Source organism: Polyodon spathula, chromosome 4 (assembly GCF_017654505.1).
Source record: "Polyodon spathula isolate WHYD16114869_AA chromosome 4, ASM1765450v1, whole genome shotgun sequence".
NCBI lineage: Eukaryota > Metazoa > Chordata > Actinopteri > Acipenseriformes > Polyodontidae > Polyodon > Polyodon spathula.
In genome coordinates, this window is record NC_054537.1 from 35,018,411 (window position 1) to 35,034,679 (window position 16,269).

General features: G+C 35.9%; 1 protein-coding gene across 1 annotated transcript; it reads right to left on the reverse strand.

The window, feature by feature from the left end:
* Positions 1 to 1,897: 1,897 nt before the first annotated feature.
* LOC121314466 (ras-related protein Rab-31-like) lies at positions 1,898 to 15,676 on the reverse strand. Its single transcript, XM_041247769.1, has 7 exons — positions 15,463 to 15,676; positions 13,893 to 13,972; positions 13,030 to 13,111; positions 12,795 to 12,866; positions 9,759 to 9,865; positions 5,222 to 5,331; positions 1,898 to 4,582 (listed from the first exon to the last, which is right to left on the reverse strand). The coding sequence occupies exons 1-7, from the start codon at positions 15,496 to 15,498 to the stop codon at positions 4,485 to 4,487; spliced, it is 585 nt and encodes a 194-aa protein (XP_041103703.1). The 5' UTR covers positions 15,499 to 15,676; the 3' UTR covers positions 1,898 to 4,484.
* Between the last annotated feature and the right edge of the window lie 593 nt (positions 15,677 to 16,269).

Consider the following 16,269-nt stretch of genomic DNA (forward strand, 5'->3'; position numbering starts at 1 on the left):
AAAGTGGGGATGCAAAAGTAAAGAAGAATTGCAAGCGAAGCAAGGTAAACATTTTTTATACTAAGAAGCTCTGGTAAACCTCATTTTTGAGGCTGATTATTTTTCAAATTATTGCTTTTGTAAAATAGTAAACCCACAACATTGGACAGATGTTTCAACATAAAATATAGAATATTTACTAACTGAGCATTTATTAAATACAAACACCAGTAGCACCAAATGACAGAACCAGTTCCAGTGGAATATCTGCACAATGCTGTACAGTATAATTACAACATGCAGCTTATTAAAGGGATGTTCTAAACAAACACACACAATAACATGTATAAAATGTTATAATATAGCTTGCTTATTGATATATATATATATATATATATATATATATATATATATATATATATTATGTGTTATATATATAGATGTTAACAGTTAAAATAGTCTTTGCTTGGCTTTGTTTTAAAAATAGTGTTGGATGCTAGAGAATGTTTTGCACGTTTTGTCATCAGACATTGCTGAGCTCACAATAACGAGGCTATGTTTGGTGCTGTTAGGTGAAACAATAAGTACCCGCCCTCACATGGCAATGCTTAGTGCTAATTGGTTAAAACACTAAATGCCAGCCCTCACCCAACAATGTTAATTGGTTGAAACAGCTGATTCATGACAATATTACGGGCAGTACAGATCAAGCACACATTGCGCGCTCATAGGTTAACAAAATAACAGTTGTGAGTTCGGCCACACTGCCAGCACTTCCACTTCTGTTAGCCACAGTGCAGATCTTGGGTCAAACCAATATGTTTGTGTAGGGAGACTTTACTGTGATTGTTTATAAATGTGGCCCATCCTCTGAATACTTTTCCATTTTTATATTTTATTTGAAACCTTTCAAAGACAAACCAATACAAAACACAACAAGGTATAATATATACATAATGAATGAATAAAGTGGAGGGGCAAAATATATAGTTTGACCATCCCCTGCCCCCCATATTCAAAGTGGTGGGGGGGTACACGCCCCTTCTGCCCCATGGGTTAGGCACCAATGGCCCTATGTAAACTTAAGAACAATGCAAATTACTCAACACCCACAAATAATAAGGGTCTCAATGAGCACATCGGCCTATTTAGAGGCCACAATTGCAGAGTTAAGAGTACAGAGAGCATTGATGCTAATGCGACATGTTTTTGAGGTATACTTGGAGGTAGATATAAAGTGTGATTTTACTGTCCACTACAAATGCGGCGTATGTGAAGAATGGGGTTCACCTGGAGTTCTGCAACCGCTATCAAATTTCCACTTTGCCATCATTAATCCATTACAATTATATTGAAATGCATTCAAATGAAGAAAAGAGCATGGAATTGGGTGGTATCTGGATACTAAGCGGGGGCAAAAATTATAATGTGATGTAAGGATTTTGCTGTGCACTTGGGCAATTTCTGACCCTCCTTCTTACAAGGTGCAAACCATTGTAGAAGCAAGTAACTAAGAGCTGTATAAAAGCACACACCTGCAGAGACCTGTCATTGGCTTCAGGATGGCTGCTGTGGTTCACTTCCTGATGCGGCGACACTTGGCTCTTGTTGAGGAGAGGCAGGAACGTGTTTGGAGGAGAAGATCTAGATGAAGACCCTGTATATTCAATCCCAGGGTCACTTTGTCTGGGATGCCGGAGGAAGTGTTGGTAAAGTGTTATTGTCTCACTCAGCAGGACTTTGCTGCCCTTCCTCTCACATATTTGTTTTGGCTTGTATTTTTGTGCTCCACATACAGCATACAGCAACTAGGGAGTTACGGAGTGATTAAATACGGCACCATTGGGACCAATGTCTCGACACATTTATCATGTTTAAAAGGAAGCATACACTCAAACAAGAAACAAGAAAGCAGAAGTAATATTAACAAAGTTTATTAAGACAAGATTAAGATAAAATCTTAGGAAGATTTGCATAGTGAATATATTTAGGTAAACAGTGAATTAATATTGACATTAAGGTACATTAATTTGGCACAAGCACATTCTGTTTTGTAGAACCAGCCCACTTAACAGAACGCATTGTGCCCTGTTTCAGTAAGGAGATAAGGCATTAAATATTGTACAGTGGTTTAAACAATACTTAGGCTGGGGGCAATGCATGAGGGGTTTGGTTCCAAGAGAAAGCCTTCATATGGGTATTAATTGCCTTCTTCATGTTATTCTAAGATACTCTCTCAACACCTGTCAACATTGAGTAGCAACTTCTACAGGTCAGTAGAGCAATACAGCAACACAGAACAAAAGCACCCAAACCAAGCCATTTAATTATTTTATAACACTATGGCAAATTTAACCCATTGTGTTTTAGCTGTACAAGACTAAGCACAATCTACTATTCCAGAACCATGCCTCTTAATAGAGGTCCATGTGTTTAATATGCGTAACACTAAATCGCTATATAAGACATTTGAATGAGCATTGATTTTAGGGTTATATTGGGGTCTTTCTACGTTAATTATCTTCTGTGATGGTGTACTGATGTCCCATTTCAAATTTTAAAAAAAAGAGTTGTAAAAGATTGTACAAGATTACAATATTACACTGTCACAGACAAATAAATAATATGTAATGCCATTTGATTTCTGCTTATTGGACTATAAAAGGAGCATTCTCATTGTCATATAAGTCAACTAGAGATAGTAATAGTAAATAAGCATGCCAGTGATATTCATCTTATATATAAGTTAAAAGTTAGAGCAATCAGAAGAACCAGACCATGATCTGTATCCACTGCATGCACATGTAAAAATGTCAGGGTAACATACAGTCAGCTGGTCAGTCAGACTGACAGACAGTGTCCATATACTCCCTGATACAGTCAGTAACATGTGCTAATGAATCCCCTTGGCAGGTTTCGTTATAATTGGACCTATGCAAAACCTATGTGACAAAACAAGTGTGCCAGGAGTACGGATGTATGTACACACTCCACCACATCGTAAGGCACTTTGTCCTTAAACACAAAGACACAAAATAGGTAAGTAGCCAGTTGCCAACACCATAACTAAATGAATGGCACTGCCCAGAGAAAGCATGGTTACATCTGTCCAGAAATGCCTTATTGCTGTTGTAAACTGTTCTTTTTTTTTTTTTTTTTTTTAAATGCATACCTTATTAGCATGGCTGAATCACAATTCGGTTTCTAACCACCAATTCTTTCAGATTGTCTGTTAACAGATCATTAGATTATACTAAATCAGCCACATTTCAAATAGGTAAGTGGTACATGTACAGATCATTTTAGGAACAATGTCAAAATCATATTCTGTTAAAATGCTTTTCAATATATGGTATATTTTTCTACATTGAGTGCAGTGCTATAGACGACTTTAATATGGATCTAATTCATAGATAATGCTCCCAGTCAGTGCTCCACTGCCATCAAATACAGAATCAGGATGTTTAATTTTAACTCGGAAAACTAAATTACTCCTCCATAATTCTCAAACAAAACACATTGGCAGGTATTGTTGATGACTGTTATGTAGATCTGGCCTGCAATGGCATAGCCTCTCAGAGCACTCTTATTTCACTGCATCACAACAATTCTTATATATTTACCTTATGATATTTAATCTGCAACACTCGACTGTAGTGCTCACACAACACCTCCAGGCACATTTTCACAGCTTAATCTCGCATAATGAAGTCTACGTACACTCTTTATTCTGTGGGGTATTTTTTTGGTTTTCATTTGGAACAAACCTCTGTTTAAGTCCCTGCTCTATTATTTTATTTCTATAAATGAAATCATGTGGCGTTTTTTATTATTTTAATTAGCATTCTACATTTCAAAGGCTATCACCAACAGAATTTGCATGTCCAAAAACACTTTTTTTAAATGTATTTATGACTTTATCTATTAAGGGCACTTTATTTTTGCTCTATAAAATTGTACATAAACAATTAGAAGTAATACAAGAAAAGATTAAATAGGTGCTGACAGGCAAAATTAAAATAATAATCTACAGTAATGAAAACACATGGAACTACAACACTGGTATCCTGTTGAAATGTCTGCTTAAGGTGCAAAACATTTATTGGTTAGGGGGCAAAGACGCACTGAACTAACTCCAGCTAACTCCATTCCAATAAAAGCCAGCTTCAGTTTGACAACTGTCTGTAGCATTACATCCCTGACATCCACATAAGCTAAAATCACCTCGGTTGTAGGTGAAAAAATGTATACTTTAGTAGACATCAAGGGAAGAATATATACCTGATCTCAGACAGTAACGTAAAACCGGGGATATGCCAAAAAATATATATTGTTTCGGAATTTTGTATTTATTTTATTTATTTATTTTACTTTTGGGATATATGTTCTTTGAAAGAACAAATGTGTGCCTTCTCTTGCGGAGTGAAGCCAATGATCTCATTTTCCAGTATGTCTGATTGAAATTATGTCAGACATCTAGGTTGTTCCGATGTGTTTTTCTCCTGTTAGCAGCAGCGTTTGCTAGGTGATGCTGGCTGTCTTGTCAGTTTAAAAGTTTCACTATTTTCTAGTTCTTGAGGATCCAGTGGTGGGATCAGCCAACCTGAAATACACAATTATATGATTACAATCGCCCAGTTTATTTTGACTATATACAGTGCCTATTGAAAGTCTACACCCCCTTTCAAAATGTTCACCTTTTGTTGCCTTATAGCCTGGAATTAAAATGCATTAAGATTTTTTTTTCATTTATCTACACAACCTACCCCACAACTTTCAAGTGAAAAAAGTATTCTAGAAATTTGTAGAAAATTAATTAAAAATAAAAACTGAAATAGCTTGGTTGGATAAGTGTCAAAATACCACACCATTAAGTGGCCTCCACCTGTGTTAAATTGTAGTGATTCACATGATTTCAGGACAAATTCAGCAGTTCATGTAGGTTCCCTCTGCTGGGTAGTGCAAAGCGTTATGTTTGGCGCAAACCCAGCACAGCGCATCACCCAAAGAACACCATCCCTACTGTGAAGCATGGTGGTGGCAGCATCATGTTATGGGGATCTTTCTCATCGGCAGGGATTGGGGCACTTGTCAGGATAGAAGGGAAAATGTATTTAAATGCATGAAACTCTGAGGCACTGACACAACAAAATGTTAGACTTTCTATAGGCACTGTACATATGCAAAATAGTGTGGGTGATCTGAATGTGCAAAAATGTTTTTGAAAATTAAAATTACTTACTGATTTTTTGAAAGAGTTCCTCAACATTAACAGCATTCCTAGCACTGGTTTCTACAAAAACAGCTGCTATTGACTCAGCGTATTCCTTAGCTTCTTTTACAGGAACCTCTCTGTAAGTGAAAAAAACATTAGATATGTAACACACACATAGGACTTCATTAAAATATGACTTGTGTCTGCACCATGTATCATAGGGGCAGGCATTGATCTGAAGCAAATTAGTGAGTCAATGTGCACAAATATATCTATATACAGATATTTAATCTCAGGGTCTCAGAAATGAAAAAGAAAGACCCAGCCCATTTAGTTGCCAATGGAATATCAAACAAACAGTGAGTCTCAAGTCTAAAAATTCTTAGAAATCAAACAATTCAATAGTGATTTTATTTTAGGCCTTTATAGTTCACAATAGCCAATCTGCAATTTCATGTTTAAAAAGTTCATCATATGGTTAAAGATTGAAAAATATTTGCATAGCTAAGGCCTGCTTCCCATCTAGGAGCTGACTAACAGATTTCCATAAAACTGCAATTTTTCACTGACGACCCTTTGATTCTCAATGAAAATTAATAACAGTGAAAATAAATATCTTAAACTTTAATTAATAAACTCTTCTGATTGGTGGTGTTTACATGCACAAGTCATGACAGTTTTCCTCACAACCTGTTTGCCTTACTTTTCAGTAAATGCGTTGCTATGCAGTTCGGCCATACCAATGCAGATTACTCAATTCATAGTCATTTACTGGAGGGGATATTTCAATGTCTGTGTCTGCTTAATAAGTAGGAAAAGAACGACTCTGAATATCATGAGGAGAGCTTCATGCGTTGCCATGAAGATAAAAACATTTAACAAGAGAAATTAATTCATGTGTTGTCACGCACATTCTGAATTACGCCATGCATTAGCTACTTGTTTGTCCGGTTACCTTTCCAAGACACATACAATGAATTATATAAAATACAATTTCTACAAGTTTTACTAATTAGAATTTGTATTTGTGTGTGTGTGTGTTTGTGGAACATCTAAAAGTTACATTTCATTAACACTAGAACCGCTTTTTACAATACATGTTTTTATTTTTTGAATATAACCTACAATATTCATTTTTTTATACATACAAACCTGTTGTTATCTCTACTCGACCTGGCAGCCATCAATTCCTTTGTTTTGTACAAGGTAGGAGAGATTTCATCTTGAAGCAAGCCACAGTGCTTCAGCAGAAACATTTCGATCAGAAAACTGCAAAGCTGCAGGCTGCAGCAGCTCAACCTGGATTCTGTGCTACATGTGACACGCGCAAGATAAATGTTACTTTCGTTTTAAATTTAAAACTACTTTTGTTTTTACAGTTTTGTATGTGCATATATGTTTCTCATCAGCAGGGACTGGGGCACTTGCCAGGATAGAAGGGAAAATGAATGGAGCAAAGTACAGAGAAGTCCTTGAGGAAAACCTGCTGCCCTCTGCAAGAAAGCTGAAACTGGGGCGGAAGTTCACCTTTCAGCATGACAACAACCTAAAGCACACAGCCAAAGCTACACTGGAGTGGCTAAGGAACAAAAAGGTAAATGTCCTTGAGTGGCCCAGTCAGAGCCCAACCTAAATCCAATCGAAAGTTTGTGGCATGACTTGAAGATTGCTGTCCATCAACGCTAACCAAGGAACTTGACAGAGCTTGAACAGTGTTGTAAAGAAGAATGGTCAAATATTGTCAAATCTAGGTGTGCAAAGTTGGTAGACACCTATCCCAACAGACTCACAGCTGTAATTGCTGCCAAAGGTGCTTCCACCAAGTATTAACTCAGGGGGGTGGAGACTTATCCAATTATGATCTTTCAGTTTTGTATTTTTAATATATAATTTTTTTCTCAATAAAAACTTTTTTCCCTTAACAGTGTGGAGTATGGTGTGTAGATAAGTGGAAAAAAATACTCATGAAACTCTGAGGCACTGACACAACAAAATGTGAAAAAAGTTGAAGACATTCTAAGGCACTTTATATTATATATATATATAAATTAGAACATTAATAATAAATAAAGCGTGTTCTATGTGTAGACATTGAGGGATTTTAGTTAGTTACGTATTGACAACCACCCTTACTTTGTTCGAGACTTAAACACACCTGATATGTTGCGTTAATTGTCACGAGAGGGCTATTTAAATGAGCTTCTTTTGTGCATACAAGAGAGAGAAGTGGAGAGGAGAGCACTGTTACCTGCTGGGTGTGTGCTGTGGATTGGCAGAGAGAAGACTGTGCTTGTTCTGCTTGGTGACCGAGACAGTGCCGAGCTGGTTTTACAGTGTTCTACTTCCACAGTGGCGTGGGGTTGCTGTATCTGAAAGCTGGATAAAGGCTGCTGTGGCTGTGTCTGACGGTCGGTGACTTTGTTTCTAAATTTGATTTACCTGGGCTAGAGAAACAGGCATTTCCCTTATATTTCCCTTATATATAGGCTTTTACATTATATTAGAGTACTACTAGTACAGGAATTTTTTTTTTTTACTATTTTATACCTCGCTATCAACTGTGTTATATATCTTGATATTAATTAAGAGCTTAACTACATTTAACAGAGATTAGTGATACTGTGTTGGTTTTTTTGAAGTGTCTATTTGTAATTGCTGTTAACTGACTAATTGTTATATGTTTTAATGTGTGTGTCAGAGTGAATGACTGGATAGGAAAACGGGGTTAGTTAATAAAGTGGGAGGGCTTATTTATTTGGTTGGTTGGAGGCGTGTGTGGGCGGCTCCTGATTTCTGCTGGAGGGACTTGGCACAGACTTATTGTGGCCCTTGCCTGTTTTATGTTTGGGTGTTTTATTTTATATAGAGGGATTTTGTATTGATTTTGAATTTCCCTGTTTGGCATATTAAGTATTTTGTTTGTATTCTTCTTTTATTAATTGATTTATTTAATTATGTTCTTTTGAGTTACTCTACTTTATTGCGCACATTTGGGTGGGAGACGCTGTTGGTCTGGACCGAGTGTTTCTGGGGCAACCGGGCTGTCCCTCATACGCCCCCCACTGGCTGTGCATGAATATGTGTGTGTGTGTGTGTGTGTGTGTGTGTGTGTGTGTGTGTGTGTTTTTCTCAAATAAGACTTGTTTTATAATTTAATACTGCTCTCTGGAGTCCCTTATTCCTTCTGCCTCACTCTGACCAACCTGCTTTTAGTACAGCTTACCAGACCTCTCTGGGTATTAAAGGTGGTGGCAGCTTGCATGCTACCAGGTTCACATACCCATACTCAATCCAGTAAGTCTGGGGTCCAGACTGAGCGCCTGCTCACTATACTGTATTCCATGAGGATCCTGGTTCACTACACATACGTGTGTAGAGTATCGTGTTACATGAGGGTAGGCACTTCATTACACATTTATTTCACTGTATGTCACAAGCCATTCATTATCCAACAAGTCTTTTCAATAAAGACTGTTCTATGCTATGAGTTATCATTCCCTGCCATCGTTTTGATAAATTGAATTGACAATCAACTGTATTTAGTTTTAGCTAAACATATGTCATAATCACAAATAGGGATGGATCAGTGTAGTCGAATACACGATTACACGAAAATAAAAACTATTCGAATAGCATATTACACATTCTAATACAAGAAAAATACTTATATTAGCTACTAGTAGAAGCAAACACCAGCTAACTTTAAATATGTAAACAAATTGATATAGCAAGTGTTGAAAAGAAAGTCTAACTTTAACATTGAAATCAGAATGCCAATTTAGCTTTATGTTGAATTTAAAGACTTACTAAATGCTTAGCAGAAAACCGCAATGGCTGTGAATGGATGAAGTAGTGTCAACATTTGCACTGACCAGACATTAAAACTACTACCAGGTTTGTTCCTTGTTATGAATTATTTACAGGTTATTGAATAAACCAAGTTACTTGAACAAGGAAATCTTGTCTTGGACATTGTTTGTACACATGGTGAACTCCTGAAGACTGAACTTAAACTTTAGCGGCTTACACTTGTCTACTGTGTATTCTTTATTCTTTATTTTGGGTATTCGATAGGAAAGGTGAGTACTCTGGTAAATGCTTTGTGAATATGGGCCAAATATGTGTTTATTTCTCAAGTTCTTTGTAGAGTGCTTAGGCAGGACAGGGCCCTGCTTGTAAATAGTGTTTGTGTGTGGTGGTTGGCAGGGATGGGGTTAATTCCCATCCCTGACAAATATTTGATCATGTGGCTGTTCCCAAATTAGATCATTGTTGCTAATTGGGAACAGCCACATGATATAAAAAGGGGGGAGGTTTTTGCTGTCACATGGAGTGAGACAAACGCTGCTATATGTGTTTGCGGCTTGTTTTTGTTTACCCATTTTAATTTGTTCTGTAAGCAGTGTTTTGATTTAATTTTGTTTAATAAATGTGCTCCCCAGAGCTTAAAAGCACAGTTACTGTCTCCGTGTCTCAATAACCCTTTGCCGTCCTGTCACAGGCGTGTTGATTATTATTTTTTTTTTCTTCTGCCTGTGCCAGTGCTGATATGCCAAGAACTGACCTGATATCACCAAGATCACTCTTGTTTCCTGCAATGGCAACTACAATGTCTTCTGGGCCATGCTCCTTTAACTCTTTAACCCATTTCTTTAATGTTATAAATGAGTCCTGAAATTAAAAAAAAAAAAAATAAATAAATAAATAAATAAAAGTCAATGACATACAAGCCTGTAAAACACATAGATTACAGCATCATCAAAAATAAAAATACCATGACCTGCACCAGGCAGCTGTTTTATTCAATGGCCCTTCCAAACGAACAAGCACTTCAATTCGAAATATATTAAATTGTGTGACATGCATACATACAGACATACTGTACAGACAGTCAGTCTCCACATAACCCCCAAATCTGTGTTGAAGAATGTCCTTTGTAAGTTTAATCACAATTGTATATGCTGTTCTCTAGATCCGCTACACCACCACTATGTGCTCATTACTGGGGTTAAAGAACACCAGTGGGGTATACAAAATAATACTGAACAAAGGGTGATAATTGTAGGAATAGCTGAAGCGATATGTATAGCAAAATTATGTTTCCATCACTATCGGACATTACACTTTGAGAAAAGCACATCAGTACTGTTACCTTTCCTTCTGATTTCTCTATTTCTCTCACTGTGGAATTGTACAAAAGGATTTGGTTCTGTAGGAAAGACATACTGTACGACTGCTTCAGTATTCTAATTAGGGACGTAATGATTCACTGTGTATCGATTACCGTGGTAAACTTTTATTAGAGTATGAGCTTGTCTGGAGAATTGCACTCCTTGTTTCTTTCAAATCATGTGACAATTTGATGTGGGACATGGATAGACTTATCTAGGAAAAGGAAAAGAACTCTGTGATTGACCTGTGACCTGGATCTGAAAGGTGGCCATCTTTAAAAGGGAGTTTGCACAGAGAGAAGTGGTTGGAGTTAATGAAGAGTGACAGGGGTGTTTGCAATCAAGCATTTTAACAAAAGGAAATTTGTGTTTGGTCATAAAGTGTCTTTTTGAACATAAAGAAAAGCCTGGACCTTTGAGAGTGGAGTCTAGCCTCTAAGTCCAGTTAAACCAAAGTCTGTTGGAGAAGCTGACTGGCCATGTGCTCAGTGCAGAAGTAACAGGACCAACTGAACCAGAATTGAATGATGTTTTCATTGGAAGTGAAGTAAGTGAAGCAAAGAAGTACTTACTAACACCTACGGTTTAAACAAAGCAACTGAGTAGTTGCAAAGAGACTGCAAAACCCCCACTCAAGAGCAAACCAACCAAGTGCATGCCAGGTATACACTGCCGAATGTATGTAGTGTAAATAGTGGTCTGTGTGAACTGTATAATAAAGGGTATGGTACACCAGAGCCTTACACAACTACCATTGTAGGTAAGGGTACTCTGGTGGAGGTAATGGTGTCAGACTGGCGGTAATAAATTTCACACAGACAGTTTAAAGTCTACCACTAGTTGGTAGTGAAGATTTGAGTTGTTTCTTTCTGTTACCTTCACCTTCTAACAATAAATATTGCCAGCAGCTGATGTACAGCAATTAGAGTTGTGGACATTGTAATCATTTACACCACCTCGTCCATCCTGTATATATATATATATATATATATATATATATATATATATATATATATATATATATATATATATATATATATATATATATATAATGAAAAGCAGTTTAATCCCATCAGATTCTATAGTGGGACCCCAACCTTCACCCCCAAAAAACCTTTTCATAATCATGCAGTAGCCCCTTGCTAAACCGAACATGTTTGTCCGATTCGGCATAAGGAGGTGTTGGGTTTAAAAACAATATAATAAAGCCACACACACACATACGTTTACAATTCTCGATGTATTTTAAATATAAATCATTGCGCTAAAATAATACTAATGTGTTTTGGGTAGGCTACACATTACATTATGTAAAAATATTAATCTGTACAGTAGGCCTATACAGTATGCAGTACAGCAGTAAAATCAGATGAATACCTAGCACAGTTATTTTTTTTAACTTTACCCTACTGGTAACACAAAATAAGTCATGGTGCTGGTTGTACACATTGGTGTACAATGCGAATAAAAGATTATTTTAAATTGAAACTAAATGATTTTAAGGTTTTTTGTTTTATTTTAATTATTATTTTTTTTAACTTGGCCTACTTAGTAGCCTAGACAATTAACACACAGGATCATTAATTAACAGGATCATGGTCCTATACAGATGAGATGAGCTGGGGGGTTAGTGGCACACGTGTGCAGTCTATTGCTCCCAGCAGGCTGGGAAAACCAGAAATGTCATAGAAATTTGTTTTCAAGTCTTGTAAGTGTACCCTGACTTTATTGAAAATTAGGTACTTGGGTGTTTGCCACAAAAATGCATTAGAGCACAACTGGCAACACATGAGAAAAAGCGAACTGGGAAATCCCAGCAGCAACTGTTTAAAATGTGCTTTCAAAAGTTCTTAACAAATTGATGCAATTGTAAGTGTCGCAATTGCTGGCAGCTTTAGTACATCTCATTATAATATTCGAGAACCTTAATCTTCACCCCATTTTTGAGAATGTATGCCGGAACGCCCATAATTACATATTCATCTAAGGTTGAACCACAAAGAAAAACTGCTGCAAAGCATTCCCTAAAAAGTCGCTAACAGCATTGTGCTTGTTTAGTACATTCAACCCTAGACATCCGACTCGTTTGCAACTATTGCAACAGCAGCAACACTTTAGTACATCTACCCCTTTATGTTTTCTTCTTCCATGCTTGAATTCCTAGTATAATATTATCCATTTCACAGATAGTTGGCAACTGCTTTCTATGAGTTTATTTAAATTGAATCTTTCTTACTTGTAACAAAACATAATAACCAGACAGTATAAAATAATTTCAATTTTGGAGATGTCGGGTATTGCAATACCAGATATATCACCTATACTATAGCAGGTTTGAATGTGCCAAATCCTTATTACACAGAAATTATAATGGAAATTATAAGAAAAGCATTTGGAGACCAAAAGATATCAGAATAAAGACAATTTACCAGTTTAGTGATGTCGTATACTACAACAGCCGCTGCTGATCCTCTGTAGTACATAGGTGCCAAAGAATGAAACTGTAAAACAGAGAGAATAACTTAAGAAAAGACACTAGAACTTCCAGGCTTACTCAAAATGGATGAGGAGCAACAGTGACACATTTCCCAAATATGTTCAATCTCAACATTACATTTTCACACACTGTAGTATGTTTTATGCACGCAGTGGACAATGACGTACCCTTTCTTGCCCAGCTGTGTCCCAAATTAGAAACTTGTGAAGCTCATTGCCACAGGGGACTGTCTTAGTCAAAAAAGATGCACTGAAAAGCAAGAACATCATTAGTGTCAGTGTTGGAAGTTAATCATGTTACAGCTTGGGCAAAACTGTAAGTAACAGGGTGTGGTAGATTGAGAAATTCAGGCATTGTAACGTGCCAATGACATTGCAGAGATAACCATATCTTTGTTAAAGTAATTGCACCTAGCAAAATAATTCCATAAAACATTGCCATTTTGCACTTCCATTAGCTACATATGTCTCTGTGCAGTTTATGCCTCATATTTATGCACTTCCACTCCCTGGATCTTTTCAATTCAGCAGTATCTTCTGGGTCAAAGCATATTACTGGCTGAAAGCATATCAATCAGTAGGGGAAGCAGCTGATTGGTTATTGACAGGAAAAAAGCCAGTGAAGGGGTAGGGACAATTTCACATGACAGTCTAAAAGCAAGACGCTCTAAAATCATGGTTTCCAAACAGTTTCCTTATCCTACAGGTGTAGTGCCAGTTAAATAAAATAAAAACACATATGTGTTTCTTTCAAAACTGCACATTTGGGACATATAGAATAAATAGATGTGCATGGCAGAAAAATGTCATGGAATTATTCTGTTAGCTACAATTACTTAAAAAAATTGTGTTACATTGGGTTAAATAAAATTACACTGAAATAGTAATATTCTAATGAAATATACATGTAATATTAAAGAGAAAGATACAAGAGGATTTGACTGTTTTTGTTTTCTTTTTTGAAACACACTTGACAATGAGAGGCAATATATTTTCAGCTCATATTCAGTATGTTTGTACTGTGTTCTTACCCTATTGTGGGACATATGTTATGATCAAAATGGTCCTGGACGAAACGGCAAACAATACTCGATTTCCCAACCCCTGTGTCCTGGAATGGATTAAATGCATAATAATACATCTTTTCACAGTTGACATCTTTCGGGCAAATACAAAAAGCACAAAGCCAGGCATTGTTCAAACCATGCCTGCATCAAAATCTATTAGTGCAGTGTATATGTTTTAACATTGAATTCACAATTATTGAAATTAAGAATTCAATTACAGAAACCACTGTGTATTTTTTTTTTGTTTGTTTGTTTTGTTTTGTTTTGTTTTATGATTCTATTTTTAATTTATGTAATGTAATTAAAAGTGGGATAGTTTTTGTTAGAAATGGTACAACTGGTATATTTAAAAAAAAAATGCAAAAATTGATATCTAAATTCCTGATATCAAGAATAAACGTATGTTGTTATTCATTTTTCAAATAATACAATAAAAATAAATACAATATTAACATTCAACATATTATTCATAATACAAATAATAAACATTGTTTTCATATCAGTAAATATTTTTGAAATTATGGATATCAGAGAAATATAGAATTTCAATTATAATTATAGGTTGTATGCAGTAATGTGTATAGCGTGTTGTATGCAATATTGGCGTGGAGTTAACGGTCATTGTTGGACAGTACGGTAACCGACCCTGAATTGTATGATTATTGTAGATAATATGTGACTATATAATATATATATATATATATATATATATATATATATATATATATATATATATATATATATATATATATATATACACACACACACACACACACACACACACACACACACACACACACACATATACTTATTGAGTACAATCAGTAGAAGTAGCCCTTTCTCTTATCAGGAAACATTGCAACATCGTAAAAAAAATATCAGTGAAAAAAACAGAAGCATTCGTAGAAACATTCCGCACGAAAGACCAAGATTGTGTATATCTCATTCATTTTTATTGTCGTGTAAATGTGCTTTAGTTTACATGATGATTATCCTTGTAATTATCAAGCAAGCCACGTAATCGTCAACTGTACCTCCCTTTGAAACGGAGTATAAATTGCGATCACTGCAACTCACTCCATGACGCAATACTGATAATAAATATTTAATTCCCATCACCGCCCAAAATAGAAAGAGGAATGCCATCCTTCCCTTTTCACTTACAAATACACGTGTAAAAGTGTTTGTCACCTTTTGTCCTAATCGTAATGTTTTAACAAATGCTTTAGCTAATCTACAGATCTTTGTCAGCATCTTCACAGCGTCAGACGGGTGTTTTCAAACAACTAAAATCTCAGCAAGTACAGACAGTACTTTCAGACAGTATGCACAGCCAAGGAGAAAAAAAAAATACTTCCACGGTAAATGCCTCAGCATTACTTCAAAACGAGTGCAACAATGTTAATTATAACGTCATAATAACAGACTGCGTTTAAAACAAATCTCAGAACCACAATCTTGAAATAATTAGCAAGTCCTTATTTGGATAAGCTAAAACTAAAGAATCTTTTGATCTTTTGAATTTTGTACTTACCCCAAGTAGACATACTTTCAGTTCCCTTATAGCCATGGTAAACCTAGTTTGGATTCTCGCGGGATTGTTTTGTCAGTTTGTTATTTAAATCATGTTTTTTTCCCCTTTCTTTCTTGGTTAAACCCTGCCCTAAAAGTGGCTTCATCACTCCCCACTATAACGGAAACCAGCAGGAGCAAAGTATGTGGCCTATCAGTCACATGGCGTTGTGTGTTGTTCCTCCTTTACTGTTTTCAAAAATTTATTTTATGTTATTTAAGTGGACAGTGTCCATTTAAAGGAACATGATAATTTAAAACAAACTCGTTGCTGTAGTATATTTTTTAGCTTCAAATTACAAACAGTAAACACCGTTAGACTAGTATTTTTTTTAAAAAACACTAATCTTTCACTTTATATTGATTGTTATTTTAATTATTAGCTGGACTTATTGTTTGTGATTGTGTGAGTCGTCTGAGTTTATATACTGTACACAGGGCCGCAAACAAGAATTTTGGGGCCCAGGTCCTATGAGAAGGACCCCCCTCTCAATTCAGCTAGCGCACATTGGCAGAATTTACCTTGTATACAACCTTCTATTTTTTTTATGTATTTTCTTTGTAATTTAGCAAAACCTCACTTGTCACTCATGAACAAAGATACATATATTGATTAAAATACCGTAAACACATTTAAATGATTATTTTTATATACACATTCATGTTTTTGTATGTACTTATTCCCCTACAGTTAATAAATAGCCCATGTCAAGGAAGCAAAAACCGCACACGTTTTTCTTATGCAGACACAAGCAGTTACAGACAGTCG

Bases quoted from the DNA above. Each gene is read 5' to 3' on its own strand.
- LOC121314466 (XM_041247769.1), bottom strand. From the start codon at position 15,498: ATGGCTATAAGGGAACTGAAAGTATGTCTACTTGGG. The intron at 13,973-15,462 runs GTAAGTACAAAA...AATCCATTCCAG, and splicing joins TGAAAGTATGTCTACTTGGG to GACACAGGGGTTGGGAAATC. The intron at 13,112-13,892 runs GTAAGAACACAG...CTTGCTTTTCAG, and splicing joins AACATATGTCCCACAATAGG to TGCATCTTTTTTGACTAAGA.